The 17,143-nt window shown below is 33.6% G+C and overlaps 3 protein-coding genes across 3 annotated transcripts; 2 read left to right on the forward strand and 1 right to left on the reverse strand.

Annotated features, from left to right (window-relative positions):
* The first annotated feature begins 4,159 nt into the window (after positions 1–4,159).
* On the forward strand, positions 4,160–6,018 carry LOC17888089 (transcription factor SCREAM2). Its single transcript, XM_006295089.2, has 4 exons — positions 4,160–4,438; positions 4,889–5,020; positions 5,156–5,326; positions 5,716–6,018. Exons 1-4 carry the CDS (start codon positions 4,361–4,363, stop codon positions 5,809–5,811), a joined length of 477 nt encoding a protein of 158 aa, XP_006295151.1. The 5' UTR covers positions 4,160–4,360; the 3' UTR covers positions 5,812–6,018.
* A 1,494-nt stretch (positions 6,019–7,512) lies between these two features.
* On the reverse strand, positions 7,513–8,658 carry LOC17889824 (putative BTB/POZ domain-containing protein At2g40450). Its single transcript, XM_006294918.2, has 3 exons — positions 8,511–8,658; positions 8,141–8,292; positions 7,513–8,044 (listed from the first exon to the last, which is right to left on the reverse strand). Exons 2-3 carry the CDS (start codon positions 8,276–8,278, stop codon positions 7,541–7,543), a joined length of 642 nt encoding a protein of 213 aa, XP_006294980.1. The 5' UTR covers positions 8,279–8,292; positions 8,511–8,658; the 3' UTR covers positions 7,513–7,540.
* Positions 8,659–12,298: 3,640 nt separating this feature from the next.
* LOC17887574 (protein NRT1/ PTR FAMILY 5.1) lies at positions 12,299–16,548 on the forward strand. The gene is made up of 4 exons (XM_006293834.2): positions 12,299–12,651; positions 12,766–12,983; positions 14,327–14,883; positions 15,556–16,548. The coding sequence occupies exons 1-4, from the start codon at positions 12,546–12,548 to the stop codon at positions 16,421–16,423; spliced, it is 1,749 nt and encodes a 582-aa protein (XP_006293896.1). The 5' UTR covers positions 12,299–12,545; the 3' UTR covers positions 16,424–16,548.
* The last annotated feature ends 595 nt before the right edge of the window (positions 16,549–17,143 follow it).

Below are 17,143 nucleotides of genomic sequence, written 5' to 3' on the forward strand. Positions count from 1 at the left end.
GTAGAAGAAATTATATGAGCGAGATATATATAATATATATATATATATAAATATTATGTATTCCACTATATATATCACGATGATGATTATGTATTCCACTATATATATCACGATGATGATCGACACTTTTTAATCAAACATGAGAAGTATAATTGCAGCGTAAACTGTTTAGCATATTAAAAAAAAAAATATATATATATATATATATATACAGTATGTTTGGCATATACACTTTTAACATTGTTGACGTGAAAAGAAAGTAAACTCTTTTGTTATAATAGTTTTCTTAGATCACTATTTAGTGATTAATATGGTACCATTTTATTTTTGTATAAAACAGATTTAGTTTCCAGTTGCGCAAAAACCTAGAACTCTCTCGTTCAAATACATTAGTGAAAAATGGTAGGATAACAAAATGGATATTTTTGAATTTTTATACTATATATTTTTACAAAAGCATGATTTGTGTATATTGTATAATTTTTTGAAAGATTTTATCTGTTATTTTCTAATTTTTCTTTAAGAAATTCGTTTGTGTTTCCAAATATTTTGCTTCCGCGTATATATTATAATTTTATTATGAAATTTATATTGTTTATTTTTATGGAATGATTTTTTTCTGCCTACATTTGCGATTATTGTCCAAGTATATATGGTTGTAATGACTTTAGAAATGACGAAGCATGTGTATATGAAGTACATATGCATATTTGTATTCTTATGCATATCCAAATATATAAAAAAAGGTATGATATTAAAAACAAACAAAAATTGATGAAAAGCTAATATATTATTTTTTGACCAAAAAATTTATATGATTTATAAATTCAAATACGAACGAAAGAAAAAGAAGTTTGTGTGTGTGTCAATGTAATGTTTTTTGTAATTAAGACTATCAAAATGTTACTTGGATGACATCACTATCTCTCAAAACAAGATATAACTTCAGTTTCTAAGAAAAATTAAACTGCTAATTCATAATCATTTCGACAAAAAGTAATGCCGTATTATACTCGAACTAGGTAGGACTAGAGATAGATAAGTGACCACTCTAAGTTATGTATATATTAGCCTTAATTGTATTTGTATAAAATACATAATAATTAAGGCTAACAATTTTGGTCACTATGTTTAAATCACCAAAAGTATCAATTACGCCTTAATATATTGGAATACAAACTCTCCGTGGTATCCTTTTTCCTAATACGTAGGAAATAAACCAATGATCGTTTCGCGAGTGGAGTTACTGACTATGAATATTGGATTTCATTAATTTTGTTTATGACATGATTTTATGTGCATATTGTAAAACCAAAATGATACTAACATCAACTGTCTCGGGTGAGAAAAAAAAATATAATTCATATGTAGGAGAAGACAAAAGAGATATAGCTGTCACAAACACGAGACTCTTTTACAAAATTTCTTTTTAAAATCTATATTTACATAATGACATAAATAAATAGATAATATGATAGGAAAAATACTTGTCTTTCTAAAACGATCATTTCTGAGCCAAAAGTTTTAGAAGCGAAACGATGACAAGGCAACTCTTTGTAGCCATTAGAATTCATATGTAGATAGCGACCCTTTCTATATATATATATATACATATTTTAATCTCTAATCAACATTTTATAACATGAAAACTAATAGAGTACCTTTTGCTTGAGCTGGATACAAATCGAACGAACGAGATCATAACTAATGTAAAAGTTCTACTGATTCGTTTATTGAACTACTTTTATCTTTTTGATTTTTTTTTACCTGTTCATGATCATATTGTTGTTTGTTCAACCAAAAAAAAAAGTTGATCAAATAGTTGACTTATATGTATCTTTCGTCGACTTAGTTCATATAACGGAGACTACTCATCCGTAGAAATATTATTTTTGACCAAAAGATATTCCAGTTTTTTTTTATTGTATATAAAAACTAATAATATAGTTTATCGATTTCACATAATACATAGATTTAAAAAACTCGTCAGACTATTCTTTATCAGAGAGATATTAACAATTTAACATTTAAATTTTTGAAATCGAAATTGTAGTAATGTAAATTGGATTTGGAACCCTTAAGGGTGATGAGGTGGTATCCCGATCGATCAGGTCCAAGTCAGTCAACAGCGTACATAATTTAATTATGTAGATATTTACACCTATATAATACGACATGCAATGCAGAGGAGTTACGTACATTTGAGTACAAATCAAAACTCGACCATCCGATTTTAATTAATATGTATATATGTATCAAACCATACACATGGAACGTGGAGTAGAAGAGAGGCGGAGATAATCAAAGGTTTTGCCCCAAACCCTAAAATATATGTTTTGAAAAAGAAAAAAAAAAGAGATAAGAAACGAAACAGAGTGTATTGGAGGAAGAAGAATAATGGAAATAGTAAAATGCCCAAATGAATGAAGCTATAGACGTGAAAAGAAATTGAAAGAGGTTTGATATGAAGCAACGGGACTTGTGTGTAGAGTGTTGTTTTGTTGTGATGATTAATTGGCACACATGTGAATTGGTGGGTACGTTTGTTTGTCCGTCTCCTATATAGACAATGTTCCATATCCCTATACCATTGCTAATCTATCCAAACTCACCACATACGTATAAAGGCATGTATCTATATATATATACGCTTGCATATACCAACAACAACATCGTATGATAATAAGTATACATAAGGATGCATGCCGACTAACTTGATAGATGTGTTCTTTTTTTCTTTAAGATTGATCCATCAAATCATCATTCTATATGTAATGTAAAGGGCAAATTGTTAGGCATATGGATCAACCTTTATATATGATATGCGTGTTTTGAAAGATGTGACTTTACATTGGTGTTTGTTCAAAAATGGGATTTGTATTATTGCTAATGCATAGAGATTGCACGTTGTATACGGCATGCAAATACATTTAATGTACGTGTATTATACAATAACATATATAGACAGAGAGCGCGATAGAGAGGACAAGGAGAGAGATGAGGGAATAGGTGAAGGAAGAGAGAGAGAGTGAGGATATATGTGTTCGTTCATAAAGATCCCCGTGAGGAGTGTTTGGAGGCATTCCATAATCACAACTAACATTCTTTTGTTTGCTTTTATCCTCTCCCTTCACTTCTTTCGATGCTCCCAAATTTTTTAATTTTTTTCATATCTTTTTAAAATTTTGATTTTTGATTTTTTGCAATATTATTAATTCTTCATCCCCCATATATCACGAGCTCATCATCATTCCTTTTCTCGTCCCATATTTTTTTACTTTCACTATCTATTAAATGTAATTATCCCGTTCTATATAACCGCATGCAACCTAGTCATCCCAAGTTCATATAATGATTTTTGTTCTTGTTGTTTTAATGATCATGACGAGTTCTCTTGCGTATCTTTAAATTCACCATTGACTATAAATTCCATCCTATACGAGATGGTGATGTCTTTTTGCTAATTTATGCTATTCAATTTAAATATGTGTGCATAGATATATATACATATATAGTTAAATAAACAGTACTTTAAATTTGGAATTTATAGTTGAATGACTAGCTAGCTATGTATTTTTATAAAAAAGTATATATATGCATAACATTATAAAGTCTTTTTTTAATGCTCGCCATATATTATTTATTTTACATGATTTTGAAGAGTACATCATATCAATATAAGCATACAAAATGGAGTTTTGTAATCATATATCTTTTTTTTTATCGGTTTCCAAAAATTCAAAGCTGGCGATAGTTGTTATCAATTATCGTGATTTTTTCTTCTTCTTGGAGGCGTTAGAATAGTATTGAGACAACGAGTAAACTAAACTCACATAAATAAAAATTAAAGTAAATAATATGGTGGTAAGGTATACCTCGTAGTTTACCGTCAATACATATATAAAAAAAAACAGTGGTTAAATTACAATATTCAAGTTGGTAGGTAAGGGTTTAGACACGTATATATGTATGTTTTCTATACGTATAATTATTAATTATATGATAGAAATATTGTAAAAATAAAAGATAATATATTCATATAAGAAAACAAAATAAAATTTGGGTGGAATATTAAATAGAATATCGTCTATTGAGACATAGAGGCAAGCAAGTAATTCACGAGATACAAATCGGAGTTGTCCGTATATTATATTTTGTAGCGATCAAGAGAGACTAAGGCAGACATGTGAGAGGGGAGAGTATCCTATAAAACAATTCAATCTAAGATCTCTGCTTCCTCCCTCTCATAGATATATATTTTGCATCTTTACTCATTGTTCCTCTATATATATAAATATACAAATCGATCGAGCAAGCTCAATACGAAACAAAAGATGCTAACCAAAGCATAGAAGAAGATATGGTGTCCAGGGAACAAAAGAGAGCTTCTTTGCAAGAGAAGTTTCAATTGCTTCGTTCAGTCACTAATTCTCATGCTGTAATTATTACATCACCCTCTAGCTCTTTCTTTCTTTAATTTATTGCGTCCGACGGAGTTAAACGCAATCATACGTATGCGTATATAAATCATAGTATTAACGCGTGCACACACACAATCTTAATCGATCTATATATATAGCTTTCTTTATTTTTATATATATTTTTCAATCAATCACGATTTCGTCCCTTTGGATCATTTTTCTATCACTTGGGTTTATTTGAATCCCTTTTGATATATCTATATTCAAGTTTGTTCTTTATTTTAATTATTTGGCTAATCACTTTGGTCCTCTTCGAAGTATATATATAAGCAAACAGGATATTTATATAGGCCAATCATGATCGATGAATTGAAGATGAATCCTCTTCTCCTACATGTATAATTCTAGAATTTGAGATGTCGTATATGCTACTAATATGTATGTGGTCACACGTGTTTTGATGACAGGAAAACGATACGTCGATCATAATGGATGCATCAAAATATATCCAAAAGCTTAAACAGAAAGTGGAAAGATTCAATGAAGACCCTACTGCAGAGCAATCTTCAAGCGAGCCCACGGATCCAACGACACCAATGGTATACAATCACAAACACATAGATATTGTCTCCCTTTGGATCCTATATGTATTTTAAGTACGTACTCGTATGTGATCAATGTGTGACAGTGTGGGAAATTGATTTAGAGATTTCTGATTGGGCCTTTTTTTATAGGTAACAGTGGAAACCCTAGAAAAGGGTTTTATGATAAACATATTCTCAGGGAAGAATCAGCCAGGGATGCTTGTTTCGGTATTAGAAGCCTTTGAGGATATTGGGCTTAACCTTCTTGAAGCTAGGGTTTCATGTACTGACTCCTTTAGCTTGCATGCCATGGGGCTCGAGGTAATTAGCTAATCACCACGCCTCATATCTTATAGTACATTATATTTTATTATATATCGTGTATAGTTAAACTGATTTGCTTATATATATGTTCTTGTTCTGCAATGGTGTCATCGTATATACGACTTTACGAAACTTTATGTGGTTTAAATTACTTTATTACTTATATTGAAATGAATGCCTGTGATTTTGCTTGCATGGTCATGAAAATTTAAGAATCATACGACTGTATATTAGAAAACAAAGTGGGCAATCTCGACGCGCACACACACGCACACGCATACAAAATGTAAAACATGTGTTGTCTATGTCGATATGTGTGTGTTGGCAATGGCAAGTATAATATATATTTAATGATTACGTCACACTGTCAATAATAAAAAATGTAGAATGAAGAAGGAGAAAACATGGATGCTGAAGCAGTGAAACAGGCAGTGACAGATGCAATGAGGAGTTGGAGTGAAAGCAATGATCCACAGATCTAGATTCTAGATTGACCCACTTTTTATTTTTTCCTTTTCCTTTATTTATTTCTCTTATTATACAAATATAATAACACAATTTCTATAGTATTCCTGCTTTTTTCTTTTTTCTTTTTTTTCTTCTTGTATGTCCATCTTGTAGACCAAAATCTTCCCCTAAAAAAAGGGATAATGAAGAAAAAATCAATGCTATGTAATATGTTATATATATTTCACATAACCACTAAGTCACATAGAAAATACGTATTTGATATATATAGCCAGTCACCAAACTGAGACATATGATAGAATAACATCATTTAGAGAAAACGCTCAGCATTGTTTCTGAATTCATACACTTAAAACTTTATTATTATTTTGGATTTGGTCAGATGATATTAATTAGAGAAAGTTATTTTTTCTACAGCAGAAGGAGACAAAGCATTTTTGGTTCACGTGACCAAAATAATAACTCCAGCAAAACTGGAAAGTAAAACCGAAAACGTACCAAATACATCCGTTCTCCACATTCTCACCCACGATTAATTTACTCAATCACGATTAACTATTAAGTACTGTGATATTTTTATTTACATGGTTGATTATGAAGACAACTCGCATTTTTTTTTTTCATTCGAACAAAATTAGGGCTAGGGTTCCTCAATCCTTAGCTAACTCGTTCCATTCGTATCAAATTCAAAAAGTTTCCAGTTTTAAACCGAATGAATCGTAGACTTTATAAACTAAATTTTCTTTTTAAAAACGAGAAAAATAATATCAAATTTGAATCCATAACAGATCAAAGCTTTGAAAATAATGTCTCGATAAAAAAAAATGAATCCGAACGTCCTATCCATGGTAGATTTTATTTATATATTGGTTATTGTTTTACTAATCATTGAGACTTGAGGGTTGTTTGTTTGATATATTAATCTTCTAGCTTTTAAGAGAAGAACTTTCGTCTGCAAGCTGGAGGAGGACATCTCGAATGCATATTTGATGAGTTGGTTACTGCAAAGTTCTTGGAGGTACGTACGGACGTGTTTCAACGGTTAGGATTCACCCATGAGTTCCAAATCGTATAACTATATATATATATCATCTTCTTCTTCTTATCTCACATTTTTCTTGTTCACCACATATCAAGGGAAAGACATGCTCAGGACAGACTAAGCACGGGCAATCTTCAAATGGACAATGCCGCCATATATGACGCACAACTTCCTCTGTGATATGTAGCCTATGAAGCTAAAACTTTACTCTGTAATGAAAATGATGTCAACGTTGTTTCATTGTTCCAGTTTCCATCCCAGACCTAAAGTCCTATCAAGCTACAACTTTACTATCTGTCATGCTGTCTTTGATTATCTTCTTGTTGCTTGTTCTGTTTCTCTATAAGATACAACAGTAAGCAACATAAGTCAGAGGTAAACTCATGAAAGTAATCACACCCATGGAACTTGTTTGAAGCAAAGCAAATATATGAGTGGAGAGGTTGGTATAATTGAAACATAACGTGAGTGGTTTGATTTGAAGTATGAACCTTTCGTAAATTAAATATCCTTTCCGAAAGTTTGACAGCATGTTAAAAAACACCAGATGAAAACAGTTTATGGAATCAGTAGCTTTGGGATGAAAATTTTGAAATGTGATGTCAACGTTTCATTTGAACTAAAGTCTTGTGCCATCTAACTCCACTCAATAAACAAAAAGTAAACCACCTAATTCCAGTGCTTATAAAAGATACTAATAGTTAGTGTCTATGCTCATTTGAACGACCACAATAATAACAGTTGTATCGACTGTTATTGACTCGAGTAAGAGAAGCCTTCAGTATCTCCACTGTAAGATTAGGATGGTTGACGACAAACAGCTTGAACTCATCAGATTTAGCAATCACGCTTAAATGGGTTTGGATAGTAGTGGAGGCAGAACTGTGGAGGGCTATGTCCAAAGGGATTTGGGCGAGCTCAAGAGTGCTAAGAGCGTTTGATGCATTCAAAGAAGATATAATCACGGTTCTGCATAGGTCCCGTATATGAGGGATCTCGTATTTATCGGCTGCAACATAGAGTGACCGAGCATGTTTCTTGAGACTCTCAGAAGAAAAAGAGCCATCAACACTGTAGATGAAATCAACTAAAGCCTCAACTTCTTCATGTTTCATCTGAGAGAGAGTGATTGTCTCTAATACCTTATCTGAAGCCTTGATCCCGTCTGGTTCCAGCAACTTCTTGAACACCTGTGACCTTGCTGCCTATTGAGAAAAATTCCATTTTTTTGTTTGTTTGATATAACACTAAAAACCGAAAAGCATAAACAAAAAAAAGAGAGGATGAGTTAGAGAGAAAACCAGAACAAGTTTGTGGGCGGAGATAGTTACACCCTCATCACTGTCCCCTGCCTTGAGCTGAACATCGGCTTGCCATTGTTCTGTCAATAGTTTCCTAAATCCACCCAAGAAATCATCTTTGTTGCTTGGTTTTGCCATTGCAACTCAAAAACCTGACCGTGGAGATAGATTTGGGTTAACGATGTTACACAACAGCATATAAAAGTCGTTTACTGCCAACAATATTAGTTCCCACAAAAATTGTCCCTTTCTGAGACTAAGAAACCCACAAAGAAGACATGAGTTTCAAGAAAAATTGTATAAATTTTCCAAGTAAAGTTACCAACTTTATACAAGCAAGTAACGCTATAAGGAATTGAGAAACGTTCACCAGAACAATCGAGGAGCGAGTTACGGGGGGATTCGAGAAACTCTGTCGACGCTGAGCCAATTAGAGAGGACCCTCTAACGGACTGATCAATTTTAGCGGAGACGAGCTTCTTCTCTCACGCTCACGCTCACGCCGCAACCCACTTCCACTTGACTTGAGGGGAGTGAACAAAACCCCTAATTCTTCTTTAATTTTGGGAATACGAACAGAATACTATCTTTATTTTTATTAAAATTCACTAACTAAACCGATGAGTGGTAAATAAATAGGTTCGTCACATGTTTTTTTAACTTGACGGTTACCTTTATAACTGTAATCCCATGTTTGAGAAAGGTTCTATTAGGCTTTGGTGACAAAGAGGTTGCTCAGTTTACATTTCTAAGAAATAAAAGTTAAAAACAAACTTCTTTTATCATGTTTTAATAATAATTGATGACTATCATCACTCTACAACTTTACTCTATATGTCATGCTTCTTTATCTTCTTGTGTGGCTTGTTCTGTTTCTGAAAAGGATGTAACGGGTAACATAAAAGAAAGATTATTAACTCATGAAAGTATAACCACACCCATGGAATTTGTTTCAAGCAAAGATATGAGTGGAGGAGTGGAGAGTTTGGTACATATGAAAATATTGAAATTGACAATATTGTGAGTGGTTGATGTCATGTATGAGCCTTTTGTAATTTTCGTTAATCTTTTCGAAAGTTGTGACATGATGAAACACAATGAGAATATGAAAAGGCAAATTTCATAAGCTGCAGCTTCAACATGACATATTCGGTTTGAAAATTTTTCGGATGCGATGTCAACGTTTCACTATTACTAATTGAAGTTAGTGATCACTGATCAGTCTGCATCTTATGCTAAAAACTGATACCTTTGCTGTTTTAGTGTCACTCGCTTTACGGTTTACAGTGTCCTGCCATTATTTCTGATCAGAGACTAGTACACTGCCTGCCTAGTTGGAAGAGATCGCATGCCTAGTTTTCCATATCATGTATATTTTCATCTTTGGTTAGTTTTCGCAATCCGAACCTCAAAATTTCTCATGAGATGTATTTAATTTGTCAAACTATTGTGGTATATGAGTTTCTTTAGCTACATGCAGTTTAACTTTGGTATTTCAGTGCATCTATTCCCAGAGGACTATATTGAACAACAGCTAAGAGCTTACTTCATAGATGGTGATTGATTTGAGCTGGCAGAAATAAGAGGTAACATCTAGTGGCGGCCTATAGTAAGTAAATTTTGCATGTTCTTACCCTTAAAAAGACAGAGTGGTCCACATTCCACAAGCAAAGTGTATCGTGATTTTCTCTGTGTCAATGGTCCTTGTGTATACAAAAGAATGAAAGATGTTAATGGTTGTAGATAGGCATGAAGTGACACAACAAGTCAGAATAGAAAGCTTAGGAACATTTGAATGGTGGATCTAGCAACGGTCTTGTCGAGCCGAGTGATCTGTAGGGGAAACATTATCTTTAACAGTTAACAGTATGCACCAACTTGGCATTGGCTGTGTTGTGGTCAAAGAGATATAAAAACCATCGCCAAATGAGAACAATCAAAGAATCTTTTCTGATTAGTGGTTATACGTTCGACCCTTAATTTCTTCTCAATGTCTTTCTCATAGATATCTAATAGCTAACAAACATCTAAGTTACCTCAAACTCATGTTTCAACTCACTGCAACTTGCAATGTGAAAGCCAACAAAGAAAATCTTGTCAAATCGTTTTCAGTCGTATCCTTAACCCTCGTGCAAATCTTTTGATCATTTACTCTTCTGTACTCTTAACTCTATATTACTATCATGGCTCTTGATCAAAATGCTGATAAATTCTAAGGTGTACCTGGACTTGTTTCTTGGGATTGTTCAACTGCGGTAAAATGTTAAATTGATCCAGAATTATGAACTTTAGAGTTTTATATTATGGTTAACAACTTAATCTCACACTTTTTTTGCTACATGCATGCATTTAGATTAAAATAAGTTTGACAAACTTTGTAGTACAATGATTCCATTGAAAAAAAAATAAAGTCATTGCAACTAAACAAACGTGGTTTCATTATTTGGACTTTGGTCCCAAAATCATTTTATTGGGCAGTCTTTTACAGTAAAGTCAAAAGTCCCTGAAATGGTTGGAAATATTTTTTCCCCCATTCCTTCTTTGGTTATGGTTGTTACGTGTTGTTCTCAGCATCTCATGCTCCATAATATCTGAGCTCATCAAATAACAAAACCATTCTTGTCATTTTCTAACCCAATGTTAAAAGATATTTTCTTATGTGTCATAGAAAAACCATTTCTGAAAATTTTAACAGATTTTGAATATATTCATATAACCCTTTTAGAAATACTACTAATTAATTAAACCAAAACAATTAAACTCAACTTCTTAAGCTCAATTACACTAGTTTAATTGGTAAAAGATTAAATACGAAACAACAACTGAAAGGTTAGATAATAGCTTCGGTAATATAAGGTGGTGGATCGATGCATTTAAGGAGAATAACTCATCAAGTTCCATGCATGTTTCCCTTTCCACATTCGTAATGACAAGGGCCATCAAGGCTTAAACATCGTAGAGTAGTGGGGGGGGGGGGGGGGGAGAAGATATCGCAATTCACAAAGCCTTTTGGACCACTAGTTCTCTTTTCTCTCTATCCTTCCAATTTCATTGGATGCATCATCTAACGCGTTGTGTCTTCTTGGACCACAGTCGCTTTTTCTTTTCACTGCAAGCTTCGTTATTTCTTTTATGTTTCGAACATATAATCGGATATATGTCTCATAAATTTTTTACTTTTGATCTAAAGTATTTTGATTTTGTCCATGCATTTGAAAGTCGGCAAGTGAAAGGTCATACTCATATACAATATTGAATATCCGGATATTTTGTCTTGATCCTTAGGGAACAAATTTTGAAGATCTTTAGTATAGTGTAGTACCAAAAAGAATTTGATGCCCGAATGATTTAACGAAACTACTATATCTCTACGCTTTTTATTTGTGTTTCGTACAAATCCCAATTCAATTGTGCATTTATCATATCCATGTGCTTCTTAGATAGTGCACGTGTGGTATTAAAGATGGTTGGGTTGTATGTATCTGGTGAGGCTTAAAGTAGCTCATAGAATTAGGAAACCTCAAGTAACTTGGAACATATAGAGTACTCTAACTCGCATGAATGGGAAAACGTGGGAAACTAAAATTCAATCAATAGCCAATGTGTGTGTGTGTAGACATTTTTGTTGTATGATATGTTTTATATCCTTCTTCCAAATGTGTATTTTTGGAAATGTCGGTCATTAACGAATACGCTAACTACATGAAGCATCGGCTACGGCATAAAAAAAAGTAATACAAATAAATGATGATAACTTCAAACGGTTTATTGAGTTTCTTCTTTAGTATTGTTTTTGTGACAGGATTGGGCATAGGTCTATTGTGTGATCCTCTTATCATTAGAACCAAAAATGTCATCATCGCTACATGTTACTGACCGGAATTTTCGGCTCTCAGTATACATAGGACTTTTGTTTTGTTTTTCTTCCATATTTAAACTATAATAACAAAAACTATAAAAAAAATGGACCAATTAAAAAAATTGTATATCTGCCAAGGATTTATTATAGTGATGATGATCATAATGGTGGTGGTTACATGACTAAGGTGATGATGATGACGACGTTAATGAAAAGGAAACAGAAAACAAAAAATGGTATAGCGGTGGTGTGGCTTTATATATATCACATACTTGAGGCTTGTGAAGAGTAAGGCAACATAGAGCTAAACTAAGCAAATCTCTAAGACCTTTGCTTTTCATTTCTTTTCTTTTTCTACAAAATCCCTTTAAAATAAAAACAAAAACACTATGCAACCTTAAAACTCTTCCCGTTTAGTCTCTCTCTCTCTTCATCGCCCTGACCTCTCATAGGTCTCTCAACTCTCTCATAACATTACCAAAAACATCCCAAAAAACTAAACATCATTAAATTTTGAGCAAGTTTTTCAATATAAGAATACAATTGATGGAGGCTGCAAAAGTTTACACACAAGATGGCACCGTCGACCTCCAAGGCCGTCCCGTCCTAGCCTCTAGGACCGGTCGTTGGAGAGCTTGCTCCTTCCTCCTCGGTATATTTTTCGCAAATTTCAACTTGATAAAAATATATAAAAATCTTGTACGTACGTTGTTGTTGTCCCTTAAATCTTTATGTAGTCTTTCTGTGTGTGCTTGTGTGTGAGAAGGGTACGAAGCGTTTGAGAGGATGGCGTTCTATGGAATAGCGTCGAACTTAGTGAACTATTTGACCACAAGACTTCACGAAGACACAATCTCTTCGGTTAGAAATGTGAACAATTGGTCCGGTGCTGTTTGGATCACTCCGATCGCCGGAGCTTACATAGCCGACTCATACATCGGTCGCTTTTGGACTTTTACTGCCTCGTCTCTCATCTACGTCCTGGTATTCTACATTATGCTCTCTCTCTCTCTCTCTCTTTTTGTGTTGGTTAAAATGCGATTAATTAACTAAACCAACCAACACGTTTTTACAACTTTCAAAGAACTCAAACTTAGACACATACACATACACACACACACAAAACACCAAACAATCTAAGTTTCTTTTTTGGCTTAAGAATACTAAAGTTTTTAATTGTCTAAAATTTCTACCACCATATATAGAAATTATTACCACCATAAATTTATATATGTCTAATTAATTGTCTTCATGTTAAATAGACTCATCAATTTTCTATTTTTATTTTCCATTAAAAGATGTATGCTTTCAGATGTTTTCCTACGAATGCTTAGTTTTACTCAATTTGTTTTTGGGTTAGTCATGATAAAGAAGGAGTAGAGATGTGTGTGTGTTTGTCGCGTTTTGGACGTACGATCGGATAGGGTCCGTGAACATTTATCCCAAGAAGACACTGCCACAAAATATATTTGCATTTTTTCCACTCGTTATATGTTTAAGTTTAGGACAGCTGTGTGGTTTCTGTTAAAATGGATTTATATTATATGAAAATATTATTTAAAACGCTCAGAATTTTCCATATACATCCGAAAAAAAAAACTCATTTTCAAGAAATTGACTCTGTCTTTTTGCTTATAACTTAAAATTATATGTATCTAAAAATATGCAAGTTTTGGTAAAAAAAATAAAAGTACTTAATCTTTTGAAATTAATTAACGAAGGCAGAGGTTTTTCTTTTCGAAAACTATATAGCAAATGGTTTCTTACATCACCTGTTTGACGAAGTGATGTAACATGTGAGTAGAAAAAGAAATAGGCATCGTGTTTTTTAATCATTTGGCACTAATAATAATAGGTCTTTGATTATTAGATTATTAAGCCTAAACTCGAACACGTTTTCATAATGTTGCGACGTGTCAGAATTGAAGGCACCAGTTAACAAAAGCTAACTTTAGTTTTGTTTTTTTTTTTTTTCACTTTCGAGATTTGATTTATGACTTAAGACACATAGATACGTATCAAACGTTGTTTTCCACACATAATTAAGAGGACCCACGATTAGCACTTGACTTCAATTTTATTGGTTTAGCAAAGAAAATGCATATCTTATCAGTATCTAGCTAGCTAAAGGGAAGGCCAAAAAAAAAAAACTTATTGACTTTTGTCAGATCACATATTTCAATCGAGAAATGACTATCGTTTAAATCAGGAACCAGTAAAAAGGTTCCTTCTGATTAAGAGGCATGACTAAGTGATCAATTCTTGAACTATCTTCTAACTTCAAAATGCACGTACGACTAATATAAGATGAGTTCTCATGTTTACAGGGGATGATTCTCTTAACAATGGCGGTAACGGTGAAATCCCTTAGACCGACATGCGAAAATGGGGTATGCAACAAGGCATCCTCTTTGCAAATATCCTTTTTCTACATATCCCTCTATACCATAGCTATTGGAGCCGGTGGAACAAAACCTAACATTTCTACATTTGGAGCGGACCAATTCGACAGTTGTAGCATTGAAGAGAAAAAACAAAAGGTTTCATTCTTCAATTGGTGGATGTTTAGCTCTTTCTTGGGCGCGTTGTTTGCTACATTGGGGCTCGTATACATCCAGGAGAACCTCGGATGGGGTTTAGGTTATGGCATCCCCACAGTAGGACTCTTGGTTTCTCTCATTGTCTTCTATATAGGAACACCATTTTACAGACATAAGGTTATCAAATCAGACAATTTGGCCAAAGATTTGGTTCAAGTTCCGATTGCGGCATTCAAAAACCGGAAGCTTCCTTGTCCTGATGACATCTCCGAGCTTTATGAGCTTGACTCCCATTATTACAAAAGCACCGGTAAACATCAAGTTCACCACACTCCCACCTTCAGGTCAGTGTTGCATGCCATCTCACTAAATAATTCATATCTTCTAATTATTTTCTCATTGAAACTTGTCTCAAAAATTCTGATTTTTTTTTCTCGACATCCAAAAATTCTGATTTTAGATAAACGAATAACTTTTTATGGTCAATAGAAATATATACCATTGGATAAATTATTTTTACCAAATTATGCCTTTGTCTTGGGTACGTTATACAATCTTGATTTTTTTTTTTTTTTTTTAAGTGTACCTGCTCTGCTTTGTAGAATCTTTTATTCGATGGTCCCCAAATCTCACCTTCTACACGTTAATGTGTTCTCCAATATCATCCACTACAGTTTCGTGCCAAATTGTTAAAGCTACTAAGTATTAAAAAAAAAACATATATAGAGAACATATATATCTAGAAAATATTAATGATAAAAGTTTATGTGCATAGCTTTACTTGTTGGCATTAGTGCTCTCATGAAGGAATATGTCTCATAACTTATCGGTTCTCAAAAATATGAAGTACTCATCAAACATCTTTTGGGAATTGATAAAACATATTCCTTCATGAAACTTATTTTTGCTATAAGAAGTCTGTCTACTACATAACATATAGAAAAATTACCTATTAGCACCATTAAGATTAAAACAGATTTAAATAAATTAATGTAATTTGGATTGTGCTATTACAGGTTCTTGGATAAAGCGGCCATTAAGACAAGTTCAAGAAATTTACCATGTACGGTGACAAAAGTGGAAGTGGCAAAGCGACTGCTAGGACTTATCTTTATATGGCTTGTCACTTTAATCCCAAGCACCTTGTGGGCACAAGTCAACACTCTCTTCGTGAAACAAGGGACCACGCTGGACCGAAACATTGGATCCAACTTCCAGATCCCCGCAGCTTCACTAGGAAGCTTTGTTACGCTCTCGATGCTTCTCTCTGTGCCCATGTACGACCAATACTTTGTTCCCTTCATGCGCAAGAAAACCGGAAACCCTAGAGGGATCACTCTACTCCAAAGGCTAGGGATAGGGTTTGCCATACAAATTGTTGCGATCGCGGTTGCTTCAGCCGTGGAGGTCAAGAGGATGCGTGTGATAAAGGAATTTCACATAACTAGCCCGAAACAAGTTGTGCCTATGAACATTTTCTGGTTGCTCCCTCAATACTCTCTTCTAGGCATTGGGGATGTGTTCAACGCAATTGGTTTGCTTGAGTTTTTCTATGATCAGTCACCTGAGGAGATGCAGAGCCTTGGAACAACGTTTTTCACGAGTGGCATCGGCCTTGGAAATTTCTTGAACAGCTTCTTGGTAACAATGATTGATAAGATCACGAGTCAAGGCGGAGGGAAAAGTTGGATTGGGGATAATTTGAATGACTCTAGGCTTGATTACTATTATGGGTTTCTAATGGTGATTTCGATAGTGAACATGGGATTATTCTTGTGGGCAGCGAGCAAGTATGTTTACAAGAGTGATGAGACCAAGGAGGTTAGTGGAGGATGTGTTCAAATGGAGACCAAAGCCATAGACACATCTCCTCTTAGTATCTAATTATAACAATGTGATCAGAGATATGTATATATATGTTTTCAAGAAAATATGAAGTTGTAAAATTCTGATTAACATGATGAATAAAACTTTAGTGTTTATTCTTATCAAACAATTTAAGTCTGGAAGTACCGAGTTGTAACTCAATTTCAATGGTTTTGGTCTACTTGTTGACCCAGAGATCGATACCCATTGGTCACATTGGAAGATGTATAAGTACCATGTGGAATAGTATGTTGCCTTCGGAAAAGGGATAGTGAAGTACCATAGGATGAAGCAACGGTGACACTGGACCAAACCCAAAACATCACATCTCCTATACGGATTTTATCTTTGACCCTATACAGTATATATAAAAGCCTTTCAACCACAAAAGCACTAGTCAATGGTCTTCAAATTACAATTTAATTTGGTTTATATAGGATTGTTTTAATTGTTTTGAATCTGACTATTGAGTCCGACCTTTTTTGCTTACAGTTTTATGGGTATGAATTTCAAATTTATTATTTTTCTAAAATTAGTTTTGTTTTGCCTTTTTTAAGCTAAACAAATCCCTAACGAACATTGTTTGCATGAATCTGGTCATCAAGAAGCTGGATTTGATTAATTCGATACGCTAAGGAAACCCTTAAAATTAAATAAAAAAAAATAAAACTAATTGCATTCATAGTAATATACAGCTGACACTTCACCCAACCATACACGTATCTGCAGATCCAAAGC

The sequence above is a fragment of the Capsella rubella genome, unplaced genomic scaffold (assembly GCF_000375325.1).
Source record: "Capsella rubella cultivar Monte Gargano unplaced genomic scaffold, Caprub1_0 scaffold_4, whole genome shotgun sequence".
Classification (NCBI taxonomy): domain Eukaryota; kingdom Viridiplantae; phylum Streptophyta; class Magnoliopsida; order Brassicales; family Brassicaceae; genus Capsella; species Capsella rubella.